At 50.7% G+C, this 19,360-nt stretch overlaps 1 protein-coding gene across 2 annotated transcripts in view; it reads right to left on the bottom strand.

Annotated features, from left to right (window-relative positions):
* The window catches only part of NT5M (5',3'-nucleotidase, mitochondrial), a 38,389-nt gene extending 22,701 nt beyond the window's left edge, over positions 1 to 15,688 (bottom strand). The window contains exons 1-2 of one of the 2 annotated variants that reach the window (XM_003912400.4): positions 15,227 to 15,688; positions 12,389 to 12,489 (exon numbers count right to left, since the gene is read on the bottom strand). In XM_003912400.4, coding sequence (XP_003912449.1) covers positions 12,389 to 12,489; positions 15,227 to 15,493 — 368 coding nt within the window. In that variant the 5' untranslated portion in view covers positions 15,494 to 15,688. The remainder of the gene's footprint in view (positions 1 to 12,388; positions 12,490 to 15,226) is intronic. The other variant, XM_017950384.3, reaches the window with a different exon arrangement.
* Positions 15,689 to 19,360: the final 3,672 nt, after the last annotated feature.

The raw sequence follows: 19,360 nt of genomic DNA, 5'->3' as shown, positions 1-19,360 counted from the left end.
AGCCTGCAGCACCACGACTTCACCACCCCGAGGCCTTCACCACCTGCCCTGCCTTCACAGGGTTGGGCCCTCCGAGTCTGAACCCCTCACCTGCTGTGGGAGACCCACTCCCCTGTACTACCTCCACACCAGAGGCGTCGGCCTCACGTGTCTGCCCTATCCCATGGCCCTGGGCAGCCAATGACCCTACCCTGCCCATGGGCAGCCAGCTCTGGACTGGACATCTGACTGAAGGGCCTCCTGCAATGCAGAGTGGTAAGTCGAGAAATCTATGAGGAAGAAGGATTCTGGTGTGCAAGTCCCCTGGCCTGGGGAACACAGAGAAGGACCCTACTCCACGCCGGGCTGAGCCCCGCAGTGATCGAGTCCCTGAAAGACAGGATTGGCTTGGCTCCGTGTGCTGAGCGCCACGTCCCGGAGTCGCAGTGCTGTGCTGGATCCATGGGGGAGCTGACCCAAACGGCCTCCCAGGTGCATGCACCCTCATACCCACAGGGCCCCAGCCCTCACTAATGAGGCCACCTGGTCCCAAACACCCTCATGAGGCTGACATTTGCCACTGGAGCCTGTGCCTCCTGTGCGTCTTGCTGAGCCTCTGGAAGACGGCACTTTGCTGACGCTTTCTCTCTGGCAAACGCGTCCCCCAAGAGGCAGAGGTGAGACTGCCGCATCCCTGGGCACAGGGTATGCCCTCTCGTTTCCTGATACTTGGCACTACTTCCACCAACCGCGCCATCCCCTCTCCTAAAGACTCAGCCTCTCCCCAGCATCCTCACTCCTGCCCCAACCAAAACTGGCCTCACACAAAGGACGCACCTCCCCAACTCGCCTCTGAGTGAGAGCTGCCTCTTCCTCACCCCCCACAGATTTTAGAGATGGCAGGTGAGGATGGCGTCTGCCTTCTCCACTGCTCCTTTCAGCTCCCTGATGCCAATGCCCACACCCTACAGCACACCCCTGCAGCCCTTCCTAGCCACTGTCACCTACCGTTGCCAGTTACCGTCCCTCATGCACCTCACTCGCTGGCTGGCCATCCTCTCCACTCCTGCTCTATCACCACCCTCAGTGACCTGACACACATGTTCACATATATGTGTGTGCATAGGTGCAGATCCGACACCTTGTCGCTCAGTTCCTAACCCTCTCCACCTCCAAACACCTTCCTCTCCACCTCCAAACACCCAACCTCCAATACCTCTCCTACTGTCATCCCCGGAGTTTGAAATCACTTCCCCCTGAATCCTCGTCTCAGGCTTTGACTCCCTGGCCACCACCCACGATGCTTCAGCAAATGCGTTCTCTCATCCTGCACTCAACTCTTCAGCCTCGTGGAGACACCCTCCTCGTCCCAGCTTGGCGGCCTGCCTTCATCCAGCTGAGGCCCAACCTTCACTGCCATCCTCTGCTTGTGCTTCTCGTCCTCCACCCAGGCCTGTCTCGCCAGGCCCTGAAGGAGCCCAGCTATCCCACTGCTCCCACCTGCACCCAAGCAACTGAATGTTGCCAGAAAAGAAAATTCACATCATCAGTTGGACCCGTTTCACCTTCACTTCCTGACCCCAAGCCAGGGCCTGCAGCTACCTGGCAGCTCTCTCCAATGCCCTCTCTGGTGCTCTGGGCACAGCCAGGAACCACCCGCCCCATTTCCTCAACCTTCTTGTGGGCGAGACTCCGAGCGCACCTCATCATGGATCGGGAGACTCACCTGCCACCGGGCTCACTTCCTCCTCCCTTCCTGCTGCACAGGAGGAAGCCACACTGCTCCCCTCTCCTGGGTTCCACCTGTGCCCTGGATCCTCCCCCTCTGCCCTTCACAGACACTATGGCCTGCAATACGCGCTTGCTATCCTCCTCCACAATCCTCATTCAAACGCATGCTGGCACCTCCCAAACACCTGCTTGCTATCCTCCTCCATGATCCTCATTCAGACGCATGCTGACACCTCCCGCCTTAGATATATACACACACAACCTTGACTCCCACCCTCCAGCTGCCCCCTTTGCAGCAGAACGTCCCCAACAAGCCGCCTCCACCTGCCAACCCCACTCCCTCACCTCCTGCTCCTGCTTCAACCCACTGTAGACTGGGCCCGCCCCTTCACTCCACAGAAATTGCTCCTTGTCACCAAGGACCCTTGTATCCCTCTGTCCAATGCCCACCTCGCCATCTTCACCCACAGGCACTCAGCCCAACCGGCCACACCAGCTCTCCTGGGCTCCCCTATTCTGGGTCCTGGCCTGTACTCCTGGCCTCCTTCTCCTTGCTTCCCAGCCCAGACTCCCCGTCTACTCCTCTCCTGACCGCTCCAGGTTGGGTCTAGGCCCCCAGGGGCTCTCGGCCTGCGCTCCATGTGCATGCTGATGCGTCCCAACCTCTCTCAGCACCAGGTTTCCACCCACCTGGACGCCTCACACACCTCGCACAGGACTTCCAACGTGGGACACATGATCCCCTACTCCTAAAGCGTGTCCCTCCCCGAGTCTTCCCTCAGTTCCTAGACTATTTTAGATAAGCAGAGACTATATAGACGGAGCTCTGCTCAAGCAAAACACCTAAAACTCACCTATTTTTCCTAGCTTTATTCCACCCCCAATATCAGATCCATCCCCAGGTCTTATGGGTCCCACCAAAGCACATGTCATCTACCAGGCTCTCTCCACAGACCTCACCCCAGTCAAACTGAGCTGTCTCCCACTGAGCAGCTGCAACCACCTCCACTGACTCCTCAACTTCCAGTTCTCGCCCCTCCGAGCCATTTCCACCCAGCATCCAGACTGACTCTTTTTAAACAGCTTTACAGAGGTATAAATAATCAACATGCAATAAACTGCACATATTAAAAGGGTACAATTCAATAAATTTGAACATAAAGACACACATGGGAGGCTGGGCATGGTGGCTCACACCTGTAATCCCAGCACTTTCGGCGGCCAAGGCAGACAGATCACCTGAGGTCAGGAGTTCAAGACCAGCCTGGCCAACACGGTGAAACCCTGTCTCTACTAAAAATAGAAAAATAGCTGGACGTGGTGATGAGCACCTGTACACCCAGCTACTAAGGAGGCTGAGGCAGGAGAATCACTTGAACCCAGAAGGTGGAGGTTGCAGTGAGCCAAGATCACACCACTGCACTCCAGCCCGCCGACAGAGCGAGACTCCATCTCAAAATAAAGAAATATGAAATAAGTAAAAGACACACATGGGAAACCCAGATCACCACAATCAAGAAATAAACACACTTGCCACCCCCAAAGGTTCCCGTTATCTCTCCCAGCTGCCCCTCGTGTCCCTCCCTGCCCCTGGGGCCCCAGGCAACCACCCATCTACTTTCCATCGGTATAGATTGGATAGTATTTTCTAGAATGTTACATAAAAGAAAGTATAGTCTATACTCTGTTTTGCCTGGCTTCTTTCATCCAGCAAAACTATTCTGATATTCATCATATTGTTAAATAAATGGATCAAGAGTGTGTCCTAATTGTTAAATAAATGTATCAATAGTTTGCCCTAAATTTTTAAATGTTTGAGTAAACATTTCTTGAAAGTTTTATTGAGATAGAATACATATATCCTAATATTCACCTATTTTAAGTGTATAATTAAATAAACGTTAGTATATTTACAGGGTTTTACAGCCGTCACCACAATCAAATTTAAGGACGTTTCCATCACCCCAAAAAGCAGCCCCATTCCCATTAAGCACTCACTCCCATGGCCCCTCCCCACAGCCCGGGGAACCAGAGGCTGCCTAGCTGTAAGGATTTGCCTCTTGTTCAGAATTATTTTTTTTTTTCTCTAGAACAAGTTCTCACTCTTGCCCAGGCTGGAGTGTAATAGCTCAATCTCAGCTCACTGCAACCTCCACCTCGTGGGTTCAAGAGATTCTCCTACCTCAGCCTCCCAAGCAGCTGGGATTACAGGCACCCACCACCATGCCCAGCTAATTTTTGTATTTTTAGTAGAGATGGGGTTTCACCATGTTGCCCAGGCTGGTCTCGAACTCCTGACCTCAGGTGATCCACCTGCCTCGGCCTCCCAAAGCGCTGGAATTACAAGTGTGAGCCACCGCGCCCACCCCAGAATATTTCATATAAATAGAATCCTACAATATGTGGCCTTCTGTGTCTGGCTTCTTTCACTCAGTATCATGTTTTCAAGGTTCATTTATGTTGCCACATGAATGGGTAGGTAGGTCACTCCTTTTTTTTTTTTTTTTTTTGAGACAGAGGTCTGCTCTTGTTGCCCAGGCTAGAGTGCAATGGTGCGATCTCGGCTCACTGCAACCTGCTCCTCCCAGGTTCAAGGGATTCTCCTGCCTCAGCCTCCCAAGTAGCTGGGATTCAGGCGTGTGCCACCACGTCTTGCTAATTTTGTATTTTTAGTAGAGACAGAGTTTCTCCATGTTGGTCAGGCTGGTCTCAAACTCCAGACTTCAGGTGATCCACCCGCCTCGGCCTCCCAAAGTTCTCGGATTACATGCTTCAGCCACCGCGCCCAGACTTTTTTTTTTTTTTTTTTTTTGAGACAGAGTCTCACTTTGTTGCCCAGGCTGGAGTGCAGTGGCATAATCTAGACTCACTGCAACCTCCCGTTTCCCTGGTTCAAGTGATTCTCCTGCCTTAGCCTCCCAAGTAGCTGGGATTACAGGTGCCAGCCGCCAAGCCTGGCTAATTCTTTTTGTATTTTTAGTAGAGACGGAATTTCGCCACATTGCCCTGGCTGGTTTCGAACTCCTGAGTTCAGGCAATCCGCCCGCCTCAGCCTCCCAAAGTGCAGGCATTACAGGCGTGAGCCACCATGCCTGGCAGTCATTCCTTTTTATAGCTGAAACATATTCCATTGTGTGGCTACCTCATATTTTAAATATCCATCCATCACTGAGTGGATTCTCGGGTTGTTTCCACTTTTCAGTTGCTGTGAACAGTGCTGCTGGAACATTCGGGTACTAGTATTGGTTTGAATACCTGTTTTCAATTCCTTTGGGTATATACTTATGAGTTGAACATACAGTAAGTAAGGCTCATACAGTAAGTCTATGTCTAACTTTCTTTTTTTTTTTTTTTTTTTGAGATGGAGTCTCAGTCTGTCACCCAGGCTGGAGTGCAGCAGCATGATCTCAGCTCACTGCAGCATCCACCTCCCAGGTTCAAGCGATTCTCCTGCCTCAGCCTCCCGAGAGCTGGGATTACAGGTGCCCACCACCCATGCCCAGCTAATTTTTGTATTTTTAGTAGAGACAGGGTTTCACCATGTTCGCCAGGCTGGTCTCAAATTCCTGACCTCAGGTGTTCCGCCCTCCTTGGCCTCCCAAAGTGCTGGGATTACAGGCCTGAGCCACCGCGCCCGGACTAACATTCCGAGGAAATGTTTTTCAAGGTGTTTTTCCACACTGGCTGCACTGTTTTATATTCACACCTACAATGTGAATTGTGGTGTTTTTAGAGACAGTCTCACTATGTTGCCTAGGCTGGCCTTCCGGCCTTCTGTTGCCCTCCTCAGTCTTCTGAGTAGCTGGGAGCACAGGTGAGCACCACTCACTCGGCTCCCTCCTTGTGGTTTTGACTTGCATTTCCCTAATGACTGACGATGTTTTCATGTACTTACTGGCCATCTATATATCTTCACTGGAAAAATGTCTATCCAAATTCATTGCCCCAAATCCACATTTTAAAAACCTAAGTTATGGCCGGGCACGGTGGCTCACGCTTGTAATCCTAGCACTTTGGGAGGCCGAGGTGGGCGGATCACGAGACGAGATCAGGAGATCGAGACTATCCTGGCTAACACGGTGAAATGTTGTCTCTACTAAAGATACAAAAAATTAGCCAGGCGTGGTGGCACATGCCTGTAGTCCCAGCTACTTGGGAGGCTGAGGCAGGAGAATTGCTTGAACCCGGAAAGTGAGGTTGCAGTGAGCTGAGATGGCTCCACTGCATTCCAGCCTGGGCGACAGAGCGAGACTCCGTCTCAAAAAAGAAAAAAAAAAAACCTAAGTTATGGCTGGGCACGGTGGTTCACACCTGTAATCCCAGCACTTTGGAAGGCCAAGGAGGGCGGATCACCCGAGGTTAGGAATTCAAGACCAGTATGGCCAACATGGTGAAACCCCATCTCTAATAAAAATACAAAAATTAGCCAGGCGTGGTGGTGGCTGCCTGTAATCCCGGCTACTCGGGAGGCTGAGGCAGGAGAACCGCCTGAACCCGGGAGGCGGAGGTTTCAGTGAGTCAAGATCACACCATTGCACTCCAGCCTGGGTGACAAGAGTGAAACTCTGTCCCAAATAAATAAATAAATAAAAACCTAAGTTACAGTTGGGCATGGTGGCTCATGCATGTAATCCCAGCACTTTGGCAGGCCAAGGTGTCAGGAAGTCAAGAGGTTAAGAGGTCAAGACCAGCCTGGCCAACATGGTGAAAACCCATCTCCACTAAAAATACAGAAATTAGCCAGGCGTGGTGGCGCACACCTGTAGTCCCAGCTACTCCGGAGGCTGAAACAGGAGAATTGCTTTTACCCGGGAGATAGAGGTTGCAGTAGTGGGTTGAGATGGCACCACTACACTCCAGCCTGGGCAACAGAGTGAGACTCTGTCTCTTTTTAAAAAAAAAAAAAAAAAAAAAAACCCAAGTTAGATCACATCAATCTCTCTTCAACCTCACCCTCCGCCCCACCCCCCACCACTCCCGACATGCCCGACATGCTTCCTAAGTTCCAGTTCCAGCTGTCCAGTTCCTTTATGTTACTCAGACAAACAAAGGCCTGGCCTGGCTCAGGCATTGGCGCCTGCTCCTCTCCTGGCCTGCAAGGCCTGTCCTGACTCCTCACTGGCCTGTTCATTCTTCCTCTTCAGGTCTGAGGTCAATTCTCAGCTCCCTAGAGCCAGTTTCCCACCCCACCCAAAGCAGCCTCTTCCCTGTTTCCTCTGTAGCACAGCCCCCTGTTTAGTTCCTTCACTAAGCTTATCGCAATTGGAAATTATTTTAGTTTATATGTTGTCATCTTTCCTGCTGTGATATAAATTCCCTGAAGCCTGAGACCTTAGGTGTCTTATTTACAAATATATCTCCAGTGCTAGCATAGTACTGGGTGCATGTTAAGTCGTAAAATATATCTATTTAATCAACCCATGAATAAACTGCCTCTTACTCTAGGCTCCACAGCAGTGAGCACCATGTTAAAATCAGGTTTAAGTTCTTATCCTTCTAAATGAGTGGTTTCCTCCAAAATTGTTTTAAAAAAATGTTTTTAAAAAATCAAAAATTACTATGGGATTATGCACATAAAGCTATTCATTTGGCAAATACTTTTGAGTGTGTGATGTGCCAGGCATCATTCTAGGAACTGAGTGAGAAGAGTCAGAACCAAGACAATCCCTGACCTCAGGGAGCTGACATTGGAAAGAGGAAGGGACAGACACAGACGTGCAATTTCAGCTTAGAGGACACACTCAGGGTCATGGGACAGAACGACCAGGAGGGGAGGGCAGAGATCTCAGCTGCAGTGGTCAGGGAAGGCCTCTGTGAGGAGGCAACATGCAAGGTTCTCAGTTTGAAAGAGAAAAACAATCTGGCTGTGTAAAGAACTAGGGCAGAAACATTCTGGGAAGATGTAACAAGAACAAAGGTCCTAAGACCAGAAACACACGTGGCACATCTAAGGGGCACGAAAGAAGCCAGTGTGACAGGAGCAGAGGAAGACAGAGGTTGGAAGGGAAGGCAGGGCCAAATGGCAGACAGCCTTCCCAGCCTGGCTGAGGGAGAGCAGGATTTTAGCACAGTATGAAGCCAGCAGAGGGCTTTAAGCAGTGGGACTAACATCATCCGAATTTGGTTTAAAAAAATATCACTCTGACTGCTGGGTGGAACATATAAATTTGTAAAACTATATCTAAATATGTAGGGGGGTGCACTTCAAAAGGTTTGGAAGCATACACACCAAATTCTTAACTAGAGCAGAAACAGTGGGCCAAGGCGGGTGTATGCAGGGAGATAGGGCAACTGACAACTTTCACACATGCTCACACTATTTGAGTCTTTCGTAAGAATATATTCGGCCGGGTGCGGTGGCTCATGCCTGTAAGCCCAGCACTTTGGGAGGCCAAGGCGGGTGGATCACCTGAGGTCAGGAGTTCGAGACCAGCCTGGCCAATGTGGTTAAATCCCGTCTCTAATAAAAATGCAAAAATTAGCTGGGTACAGTGGCAAGTGTGTGTAATTTCAGCTACTTGGGAGGCTGAGGTAGGAGAATTGCTTGAACCCAGGAGATGGAGGTTGCAGTGAGCCAAAATTGCGCCACTGCACTTCAGCCTAGGTGACAAGAGTGAGACTCCATGCCAAAAAAAAAAAAAGAAAGATAAAGAATATATTCATGGCCGGGCACAGTGGCTCACGCCTGTAATCCCAGCACTTTGGGGGGCTGAGGTGAGCAGATCACTTGAGGTCAGGAGTTTGAAACCAGCCTGGACAACATGGTGAAACCCCGTCTCCACTAAAAATACAAAAAAATTAGCCGGGCGTGGTGGTGGGCACCTGTAATCCCAGCTACTCCAGAGGTTGAGGCAGGAGAATCGCTTGAACCTGGGAGGCGGAGGCGGAGGTTGTAGTGAGCCGAGATCGCGCCACTACACTCCAGCCTGGGCGACAGAGCAAGACTCCGTCTCAAAAAAAAAAAGAATATATTCATGTATTCCTGAACAATAAAAAGAATGGTCACCCTGAAGATATTCCAAACCAAGCTCCTCAGAACCTGAGGCTCTGCCCAGGGAAACCCTATCTCACACACAGAGCTGCGGGAACAGGGCAGGATGTGCGACAGAGGCCGTCTCAGGAGAGTCCCCTGGGTGTCTGCTCAACTGTTCCCCTCCTACCTGGAGTCCCCTTGCCCTTCACTACCTGGCAGGTTCCTTTTCATTCCTCAAGATGGCAGCACAATGGTGCAGCCTCCCAGGGAGAAGCAGCTCCTGCCTGCCTGCCTGCACCCCAACGACACGATTACTTTGAGAGCTATGTTCCAATGCCTGTTTACCAGGGAACTCTTTGAAGGTAAGAACTCTCTTATTTGCGTGTCTGCAGCCCCTGGGATGAGGCCGAGCATGCAGCAGGTGCTGGATAAACAGTCATGAGGGTGACTGATCAGCCTTGGTCTCTACTGCTGGGCCCACATCTCTTGTACTCAGAGTGCCCACTTCAGCACCAGATACACAGTTATCCACTCAGTTACTGACGAGTCCCTTCGCTTTGTCTCGATACTGGGCACAAACTGACCATAGGAATCTTCTAGCAAGTTAAGAGCCAAATGGAGATGAAGGACCACTGGGGATGGTCTAGATTTGCATTCCCAAACTGGAATTTCTGCAAAGGTATTAATCGAGAAGCTATGAAAAAATGATCCAGGCTAGAATACCTTTTTTTTTTTTTTTTTGAGACAGGGTTTTGCTCTTGTTGCCCAGGCTGGAGTGCAATGGCGCAATCTTGGCTCACTGCAACCTCCGCCTCCAGGGGTTCAAGTGATTCTCCTGCCTCAGCCTCCCAAGTAGCTGGGATTACAGGCATGTGCCACCATGCCCGGCTAATTTGTTTGTATTTTTAGTAGAGACGGGGTTTCTCCATGTTAGTCAGGCTGGCCTCGAACTTCTGACCTCAGGTGATCTGCCCAGCTTGGCCTCCCAAAGTGCTGCGATTACACGTGTGAGCCACCATGCCTAGTCGTTAGAATACTTTTGAAGAAAGCTGCATCCCTTACTACCCCAATGGAGTGTAACAAAGCACACAAGCAGTTAAAAGCTCTGAAAAGTTCTATGGTGAAGAAGCCAATCTAATCCATTGTTTCCCATACTGTGGTGAATTAAGGATGCTTTTCTTGTGATATGCCTATTAAATGTAACAGAACAGCAACAGCAGCAGCTAGCATTTGCTGAGCACCTGCTATGTGCCAGGCACTATACTGAGGACTTTCTCATTATCTCCATTTTACTGAAACCCAGAAAGTTTAATAACTTGCCTCACATCTGGGAATGAGATTCTGGGGAAGTGAGGATGTGAGCCTGGGCAGCCAATGTCCAGAACCCCACTCCAAACCACCGTGCCCTGCAGCTCCCCAGGATACAGCCATGTGGCTGCAGGTCAGCACGTGCTGATCCAGGCCGTAAGCAGGGTTTTGAAAGCTTACATGTAAATGCTGTACACATATTCTTTGCCTCTCAGACTCTTGCTACAGGAACACTATACATCAAGTTCATACCATAAGCCAGAACAAAATTCACTACTCTGCAGGACTTGGACTCACATCCCAAGATAAATTACTACCAAATAAGGTCTACGATTCAACTCAAACTCTGTATTTTATGTTTCTCTGACACCTACTTATCATATTAGAACTTTGAAAGTTGACAATTTTTTGAGGCATTTATATGACATAATGAAGGCCAAACCATACCTTACGTTTGATTTGTCATTCAGGTTGCTAAATTCAAGCAAAAATGTGGCCGATAAAAGTTATCCAAGTCTAGAAATAAATCCTTGTATTGATGGTCAATTAATTCTCAGCAAGAGTGTTAATACAATACAGTGGGAAAAAAAATGGTCTTTTTAATAAATGGAACTGGGACAACAGGATATCTACATGCAAAAGAATGAAGTTTGATCCCCTACCTCATACCATATACAAAAATTAACTCAAAATGGATCATAGGCTTAAATGGAAGAGCTAAAACTAAAACTCTTAAAGAAAACACAGGGGCAAATCGTTGTGACCTTGGGTCAGCAACGGCTTCTTCATATGACACAAAAATACAAGTGACAAAAGAAAAATACAGATAAATTGGACTACGCCAAAAGTAAAAACTTCTGTGTGTGTGTGTTTTTTTTTTTCTTTTGAGACGGAGTCTTACTCTGTTGCCCAGGCTGGAGTGCAATGGTACAATCTCGGCTCACTGCAACCTCCGCCTCCCAGGTTCAAGAGATTCTCCTGCCTCAGCCTCCCGAGTAGCACGGATTACAGGCGCCTGCCCCCACGCCCAGCTAATTTTTGTATTTTTAGTAGAGATGGGGTTTCACCATGTTGGCCAGGCTGGTCTCAAACTCCTGACCTCATGATCTGCCTGCCTCGGCCTCCCAAAGTGCTGGAATTATAGGCGTGAGCCACTGCACCTGGCCTGTATGTCATTATTATATGTCAATAAGGCTGTTTTAAAAAAGCTCTCAGGGAAGCACATCCTCTGTAATTGTCAACAGGTCACTGAGTGGGAGCTTCAGTCCATAGAACTACTCATTTCACCAGAACAAACAGAAATATCTCAAGCACTACCACTTCTCTTTCCTTAAACGCTTTTTCTAAATGAGGTTTCCCACTGAACCTCTTTTCCTTCAGCTCTTTGGACAATCTGTGATTGTCTTCATTTTGTGATTCTTTTTTTGAGATGGAGTTTCACTCGTTGCCTAGGCTAGAGTGCAATGGCACGATCTCGGCTCACCACAACCTCCACCTCCTGGGTTCAAGCGATTCTCCTGCTTCAGCCTCCTAAATAGCTGGGATTACAGGCGCCCGCCACCACACCCAGCTAATTGTTTGTATTTTTAGTAGAGACAGGGTTTCTTTTTTTTTTTTTTGGAGATGGAATCTCGCTATGTTGCCCTGGCTGGAGGGTAGTGGTGCCATCTTGGCTCACTGTGCAACCTCTTCCTCCCTGGTTCAAACAATTATCCTGCCAGGTAGCTGGGACTACAGGTGCATGCTGCCACGCCTGGCTAAGTTTTTGTATTTTAGTAGAGATGGGGTTTCACCTTGTTGCCCAGACTGGTCTTGAACTCCTGAGCTCAGGCAATCCACCCACCTTGGCCTCCCAAAGTGCTAGGATTACAGGCGTGAGCCACCGCGCCTGACTGAGACAGGGTTTCCTCATGTTGGCCAGGCTGGTCTTGAACTCCTGACCTTAGGTGACCCACCCACCTTGGCCTCCCAAAGTGCTGGGATTACAGGCGTGAGCCACCAAGCCCAGCCACTTTGTAATTCTTTAATGTCTGCTCTGTCTGAACTGGAAGCTCCATGAGGGCAAGGACTATACTTTGCTCGTTGCTGAATCACTGGGGCCTGCACTATCTATCAGAGTCAGTACTGAGATATTTGCTGAATAAATGAGCTTTGAACACCCAGGGAACCAGATCAAATTAAACTGGGTATTTCCTCAAGTTCCTGGATCAAAACATCACAGCCCACAAACCGAGATCATTGTATTCGGTGGTTTTCCCCAGGCTCAGCAATGACGAGGCAAGTGCAACCTTGTGCAGGGCCAAGGGGAGAGAAAGGAGAAGGCAGAGAAGGGAAGAAGCAGGAAGGAGGTACAGGGCTCAGTGGCCCGGCTGGGCATGGCTGGGAGGACAAACTTACTTTTGTAGGTTGGCCATCTCCTTCACAGCTTCCACAGCCCCTGGCAGGGGCTCAAGTTCAAAAAAGAAATTCTTTGACTCCCAAATGCTGATGGCCTTCTCCTGAGAAGTTGAGAAAAGCAAGTTACTTCTAGGGTCCTCAGCACCTTACTGCCCTCATCTTGGGGAGTATATCCAGGCTATAGGGGAAGTGGTTCTGCATTCCTCACTCCCCCAAACACACACCCAAGGATGTATTTCCTGGGGGAAGTGCAGAGAGTATGTGGGCTTCGAACCCCTTTCCAGAAAGGACCTGACTTCGTCGGGATCCAGCAGAGACTAGCTAAGGTGTCAGGCCCATGGACTCCTACACCTGCCGGAGCTCTCTGGGACCTGAGGCCAATCGTCAGGAACTGCGTGCTTGCTAGGCTGGATTCGAGTGGCCAAAAGAACTGTGGAAACTGAGGCTGGACCAGCTCTTACCATGGCAGTAGAGTCCTTAAACTTGAAAACTGGAGGGACTCAGAGATCTTTAAGGGTACTGCTGTGTCATGAGGGATAAGCGGGAGGGGAAGACAGGGTAAAAGGACAATTAAGGGAGCTCTAGGATCCTCCCCACATTAACCAGAAGAGCTCTGCTTTTATCTGTTTTACATGTTGAGGTGCCAGTAAGTACATTAAAAAAAAAAAAAAAAAAAAAAGGATTTCGCTGCTTTTAGAGTTACAAAGCAAAAATGCAGATCCTCATTTTACATGTGAGAAAACTGAGGCTCAGAATGGGGAAGAGATCCACCTGATGTCACATAGCAAAACAGCAGCTGAGCTGGGAGGAGAACCCCCAACACCAACCCTCTCCTCCCCACTCCCCAACCCCCGCTGCCTTTCTCCTTCCCCTGTTCTGCTGCAGGGCCAGAATGCAGCACCTTTTCTAGGGTCAGGCAAGGGGAAAGTGACAACCAGAGGGGAGACACATTTCTGCCTAGGAGAAGTAGAAGCCTAAAGCCCATAAGTGCAGTGCAGGCAGTGGTGCTGCCAGCCATTCGGCATGCTATAGAAAGACAGTCACCCTGTCACATGGATGGCCAGAGGACACTCTGACAGCACACCAGCAACTCTCAGGAACCACAGGGACCAGGCAAATGCGTGCTTATTACTGAAACACATTTAATCCTCACATCCCACATGGGGTACTGTGAAAATCAAAGGGAATACAGATAGAGCAGAATTTTGAAAAGTAGAAATGCCTACATACACATAAGGAGCCACGTGTGGGGGAGGTTTGTTTTAATCACTTGGTTAAACAAGTGGTTTAACCAAGGGACCAGCTTGGCCAAGGGATGTCCAAGGCAGCAAGCCGTGCCTGGGGAAGGGAAGTAGGGGAAGCCAGCAGATCACTCCCAGGGCACCTTCCTTATTTTGCCTTGTGCTTGGAAACCAGTAACCCTGCACATACAGAGCCTACATATTTGCACAAAGAACTGGAAAAGCTGCTGCACTTTTCAGAATTGGGGGTGGGCTTGGTTTCCACGTTAATACACTCCTGGGCAGATATATGGTGTCCAGACCCCCGATGCCGAGCGCTGTCTATAAATGAACACTCGCGGCACACTGGAGCCTATTCCTGAGGCTGCAGAAAGTACTAGGGCATTTTCTCCGGTTTAAAGTTTATCACTAGGCATTGGCCCTGGAAGAGCTCAGCACACTGGGCTCTGTGAAAGTCACCTTCTGAAGTGCCTGGTGTTGATGGAGACAAATGGTACTTGGTTTCCTTTTGTTATTAACACGTGTCCCTCAACAAACCACATTACTGATGAAGTATCTTTCTGAAGTCAGAAGAAATGTCACTTGTTAGAGACAGCAGAACAGAAAACAGGACTTTGGAGTGGGGAGACCTAACTGTGCTTGGGAGGCAGACAGACTTGGGTTTGAGTCCTGACTGAACCCCTGAGCAGCATGTGACTTGGGGCAAGTTTCCTCATCTGGAAAACAGAGATAATAATATCTACCTAACAAAAAAGAGGATGCAGTGAACTTGTGGCTAAAAAACGGGCTCTTGTAACTTCCTTCTCCTCTTTATCAAACCCTCTGGCAGCAACCCTAGGTGACCAATCAAGGGATGCCAGAAAACACTCAGCCTCTTTAATTTTGTGCATACCAAAATCCCCTGTTCCTTTTGCAAAATACTTCAAATTTACCAACCAAGATCTGTGTGTAAACGTCCCTCCTTGGATCTTTCCCCTCTATCCATCCTGGACAGAACACCTCGGGAGTCAGATGGTAGGGGTTGAGCTCAGGTGTTCAGGAAGGCCAGCTCTGCAAGGGGATAAGACATGAGGTGGATCCCACCTCACCTGGACCAGACTCACTGTGTGACCCCCAGAAAGTCACACAACCTCTCTGGGCCTCAAATACCCCTGGAAGCTATGCTTTCATGGACAACAGCAAAAAAGATGGGTAAAGACACCCATCAAAGCCCTGGGGACAAAGAAGTGGGAATGTGACTGTGGTCGGGGTGAAAGAGGACAACTTATAACGTTTATTTTTCTAAAAATTTAACAAACGACTTGAGGCCAAATATGCCACAAATTTTAAAGTCATCTTTAGATGGAGAGTTAGGTATATTAACACTTTGTACTCTCCCGCATTTTCAGAAGCTCTGGATGGCAGCCAATAGATCTTGAGCGCGGGGCCGCGTCTTCCCGGCGCGCTGTGGCCCGGGTACCCCCGCCCCAGACCCTATTCTACCAGAGGGCCACCCCGAGGCTGGGGCGCTGACCGTCCAAGGTCACCCGCGCAGGGGCGGGGTCTGAGGCTCGGGGCGAGAAGGGGGCCCGGCGCGGGGCGGGGCAGGGACGCTCACGCTCAGCCCTGGCCGCAGGCGGCCGTACTGCTCCGACACCCAGAAGCCGCGCCGGTCCTCCAGCGCGATGAACGGCTGGTCGGGGAAGCGCGCGCGGAACTTCCTGAGGAATCCGCCCTCGAAGTCGGCCAGCACGCCGTCCATGTCCACCAGCACCCGCAGGGCGCGGCCTCCCGCCAGGCCCTGCCCGCCCGCCGCCCCGCGCCGCCCCGCGGGAACCGCCGCGCTGCAGAGCCGCCGCGCACACCAGCCGCCCGGCTGGATCATGGCCCAGCACGCTGGCCCGTAGGGGGCGCGGGGACCTGGGTCGCGCCGTGCTGCCGGGGCCGGCCGGACATGCCAGACGCGGAGAAGACCCCAATGCTGGGCGCGCGCAGGGCGCGGGACGGGGAGCGCGGGGCGCGGGCGCGCAGGTACCAGCCCCAGAGCGAGGCCGCGGCGCGCGCGGTCCTTAAAGGAATACGCGCCGGCGGAGGCGGAGCCCCGGGGCGGGGCTTCGAGGACGGACAGCGGTGGGCGCAGGGCGCCTCTAGAAGGTCCGCGCTCTCGCGCTCTCCATTTGCGTCTTCTCAGTGGACCCTGGGCCCGGGCTTCCTCCTCCCACTGCACAGACTACCGTGGAGGAGCAGTGCAAACCGAGAAGCAGGCCTGTGTCGTTAGACATTTTTGAGCCCTTACTGTGTCGAGTGTGAACCAAATAGACAAAGTTCCTGCCGTCCTGGAACTTAGGTTTTAGAAGGGGAGCCAGACAACAGGATGGAGGAACCAAAACGGTGCACTCTGAAAGCCTCTCTGCTTTATTTACAGCAAGTGTCCGCGGAGAGATTGATAGAACCAATATCGTGCTAACATATACAGCCTTAGTAAAACTGGTGATACTCAAGTAAATACATGAATAAATATTATGTACCCCTGTATAGTCTTTTTTTTTTTTTTTTTTTTTTTTTTGGAGACAAGGTGTTGCTCTGTTACCCAGGGTGGAGGCAGTGGCGTGATCTTGGTTCACTGCACCCTTGAGTTTCTGGGCCCAAGGGATGCTCCTGCTTCCGCCTCCTGAGTAGCTGGGACCACAGGGGCCTGCCACCACACCCTGGTTTTTTTCTTTTTTTTTTTTTGTTTTTTTTTTTTTTAGACAGAGTCTCGTTCTGTCTCCCAAGCTGGAGTGCAGTGGCACAATCTCGGCTCACTGCAAGCTCCACCTCCCGGGTTCACGCCGTTCTCCTGCCTCAGCCTCCGGAGTAGCTGGGACTACAGGCGCAAGCCGCCACGCCCGCCTTTTTTTTTTTTTTTTTTTTTTTTGTATTTTTAGTAGACAGGGTTTCACCATGTTAGCCAGGATGGTCTCGAACTCCTGACCTCGTGATCCGCCCGCCTCGGCCTCCCAAAGTGCTGGAATTACAGACGTGAGCCACTGCGCCCAGCTTTTTTTTTGTTTTTAGACATAAGTCTTCCTATGTTGGGTCAAACGATCTTCCCACCTCAGCCTCCCAAAGTGCTGGGAAAACAGAAGTGAGCTACCACGCCCAGCCCACTTTTTTTCTTTCCAAGAAAAAAACAAAACAAAACAAAAACCACATGGCGATGGGATGGTGGAGAGAGGTGGAGGGATTAGCAGGGGTGGGCAAGGAGGGCCTCTCCTAGGAAGTGATGATGGAACAGAGACATGAGGAGGAGAAAGAGCAGACAAGAACCAAAGAGACAAGAGGCCCCATCCACAAGGGCAGCAAACTCAAAGGCCTGAGGGCTCAGGAGGGAGAGAAGGCCAAAAAGAGCATAATTTTCTTTTCAACTTTTATTTTAAGTACAGGATACACGTGCAGATTTGTTATATAGATAAATTGACTGTCTTTGGGGTTTAGTGTACTGATTATTTCATTACCCAGGTAATAAGCATAGTTCCTGGTAGGTAGTTTTTCCATCCTCACCCTCCTCCCACTCTCCATCCTCAAGTAGGTCCCTGTGTCTGTTGTCCCTATCATTACGTCCATGTGTACTCAATGTTTAGTTCTCACTTTTAAGTGAGAACATGAGGTATTTAATTTTCTGTTCCTGTGTTTGCTTAGGATAATCGTCTCCAGCTCCATCCATGTGGTTGCAAAAGACATGATCTTATTCTTTTTTATGACTGTGTAGTAGTCTATGGTGTATATGTACCACATTCTCTTTTTTTTTTTTTTTTTCTTGATATGGAGTCTTGCTCTTGTTGCCCAGGCTCGAGTGCAGTGGCAGGATCTCGGCTCACTACAAATTCCACCTCCCAGGTTCAAGCGATTCCCCTGCCTCAGGCTCTGAAGTAGCTGGGATTACAGGCGCCCACCACCACACGCGGCTAATTTTTTGCATTTTTAGTAGAGACAGGGTTGCACTATATTGGCCAGGCTGGTCTTGAACTCCTGACCTCATGATGTGCCTGCCTCGGCCGCCCAAAGTGCCGGGGTTACACGTGTGAGCCACTGCACCCGGCCAATTTTGTATTTTTAGTAGAGACAGAGTTTTACCATGTTGGCCAGGCTGGCCTCGAACTCCTGACCTCAGGTATTCCGCCCCCCTCGGCCTCCCAAAGAGCTGGGATTAAAGGCGTGAGCCACTGCACCCAGCCTGTGTTACAACTGTTTTAGCCCCACCATTTGGCAGGTCCCGAATTCTTGTCCTGCATCCAGGAAGAATAAGGTAGGCAGACAAGTGGAGATTGAGCAAGAGGAAGAGGAGCTTTATTAAGCAACAGAATTGTTCAGAAGAGACCTGCAGTGGGCAGCTCCTCTCCATAGCCAGGGTTTCCCCACAAGTGTTCAGCTTTCTGCAGAGAGGATAGCTCCTCTCTGGCAGGCAGGTCATCCCAACAAATGTCCAGCTCTCAGCAGAAGGGGTACTTCCTCTCTGCAGTTGGTTTTCTCCCCATCTCCCCTCCTCTCTTTAAGTCTGGCTGAGTCCAGGGTTTTTTATGGACCTCAGAGGGGAAGAAGTAAGTGCTGATTGGTCCATGGGCGGCCATAGGTGGCCATAAGCAGGCCTGGGGAAAAGCATCACAAGTTCCCCCCTCTGGTACGGGGACTGGTGACCTGGCCCCCAGGCTTCAGGCCCTTCCAGGATTAAAGATGGGGCTTCACCAGCGACCCGCCCCCTTCCACCGAGGAGCTGTCTGCATCCTGCCGCTGTTCATGGTGCCCAGGCTGTTCATGCCAAGGGGTACCTGCAGGCCAGCACCAGGCTGTCCTCATACCCACCTCAGCCTCTCCCCGGTGCTTGTTGGCGCCCAAGTCCGGAGGGGACCAAGGAGTCAGGGGGCTGGCGTGTCAGTGGTGCCCCGAGCGTGTGCACACCCGGCCAGGCTGTGACAGCGCCCGGGCTCAGCCCGACTTTGCTCCGAGATTGGAGCAGGCACCAACAGCAGGGAGAAGCCACGCAGCAGGAGCAGGCACTTCCGAGCCTGCGAGGGGCAGTGGAGCCTTCCCAGGTTCCCAAGAGCACAGAGATGCCGGGCCAGAGCCGCAGCAGGGTGACTGCAGCTGCACCTGGGGAACTCCCGCCCCGCCAGCTCAGAAGGGGCGGGGCTCCTGCTGTGCCTTCTATATTGAGTTGCCTTTGCAGTTTTTTAAAAACTCCATCCATCAGACCGCGCACGGTGGCTCACCCCTGTAATCCCAGGATTTTGGGAGGCCGAGGCGGGCGGATCACCTGAGGTCGGGAGTTCGAGACCAGCCTGACCCACATGGAGAAACCCTGTCTCTACTAAAAATACAAAATTAGCCGAGCATGGTGGCGCATGCCTGTAATCCCAACTACTCCGGAGACTGAGGCAGGAGAATCGCTTGAACCCGGGAGGCGGAGGTTGCAGTGAGCCAAGATCACGCCATTGCACTCCAGCCTGGGAAACAAAAGCGAAACTCCGTCTCAAAACAAACAAACAAACAAACAAAAACAGAAAAAAAAACTCCATCATGTTTCTGTGAATCTATTTCTAGGCTCTCCTATTCTGTTCCATTGATCTATATATTTCTCCCTTTGCTATTAGCAAACTGTCTTGATTACTTTAGCGTCATAGTAAGTCTTTTTTTTTTTTGAGACGCAGTCTCGTTCTGTCGCCCAGGCTGGAGTGCGGTGGCGCAATCTCTGCTCACTGCAAGCTCCGCCTCC

This window comes from Papio anubis, chromosome 17, assembly GCF_008728515.1.
Source record: "Papio anubis isolate 15944 chromosome 17, Panubis1.0, whole genome shotgun sequence".
Lineage (NCBI taxonomy): Eukaryota > Metazoa > Chordata > Mammalia > Primates > Cercopithecidae > Papio > Papio anubis.
This window is presented reverse-complemented; position numbering and strand designations above follow the sequence as displayed.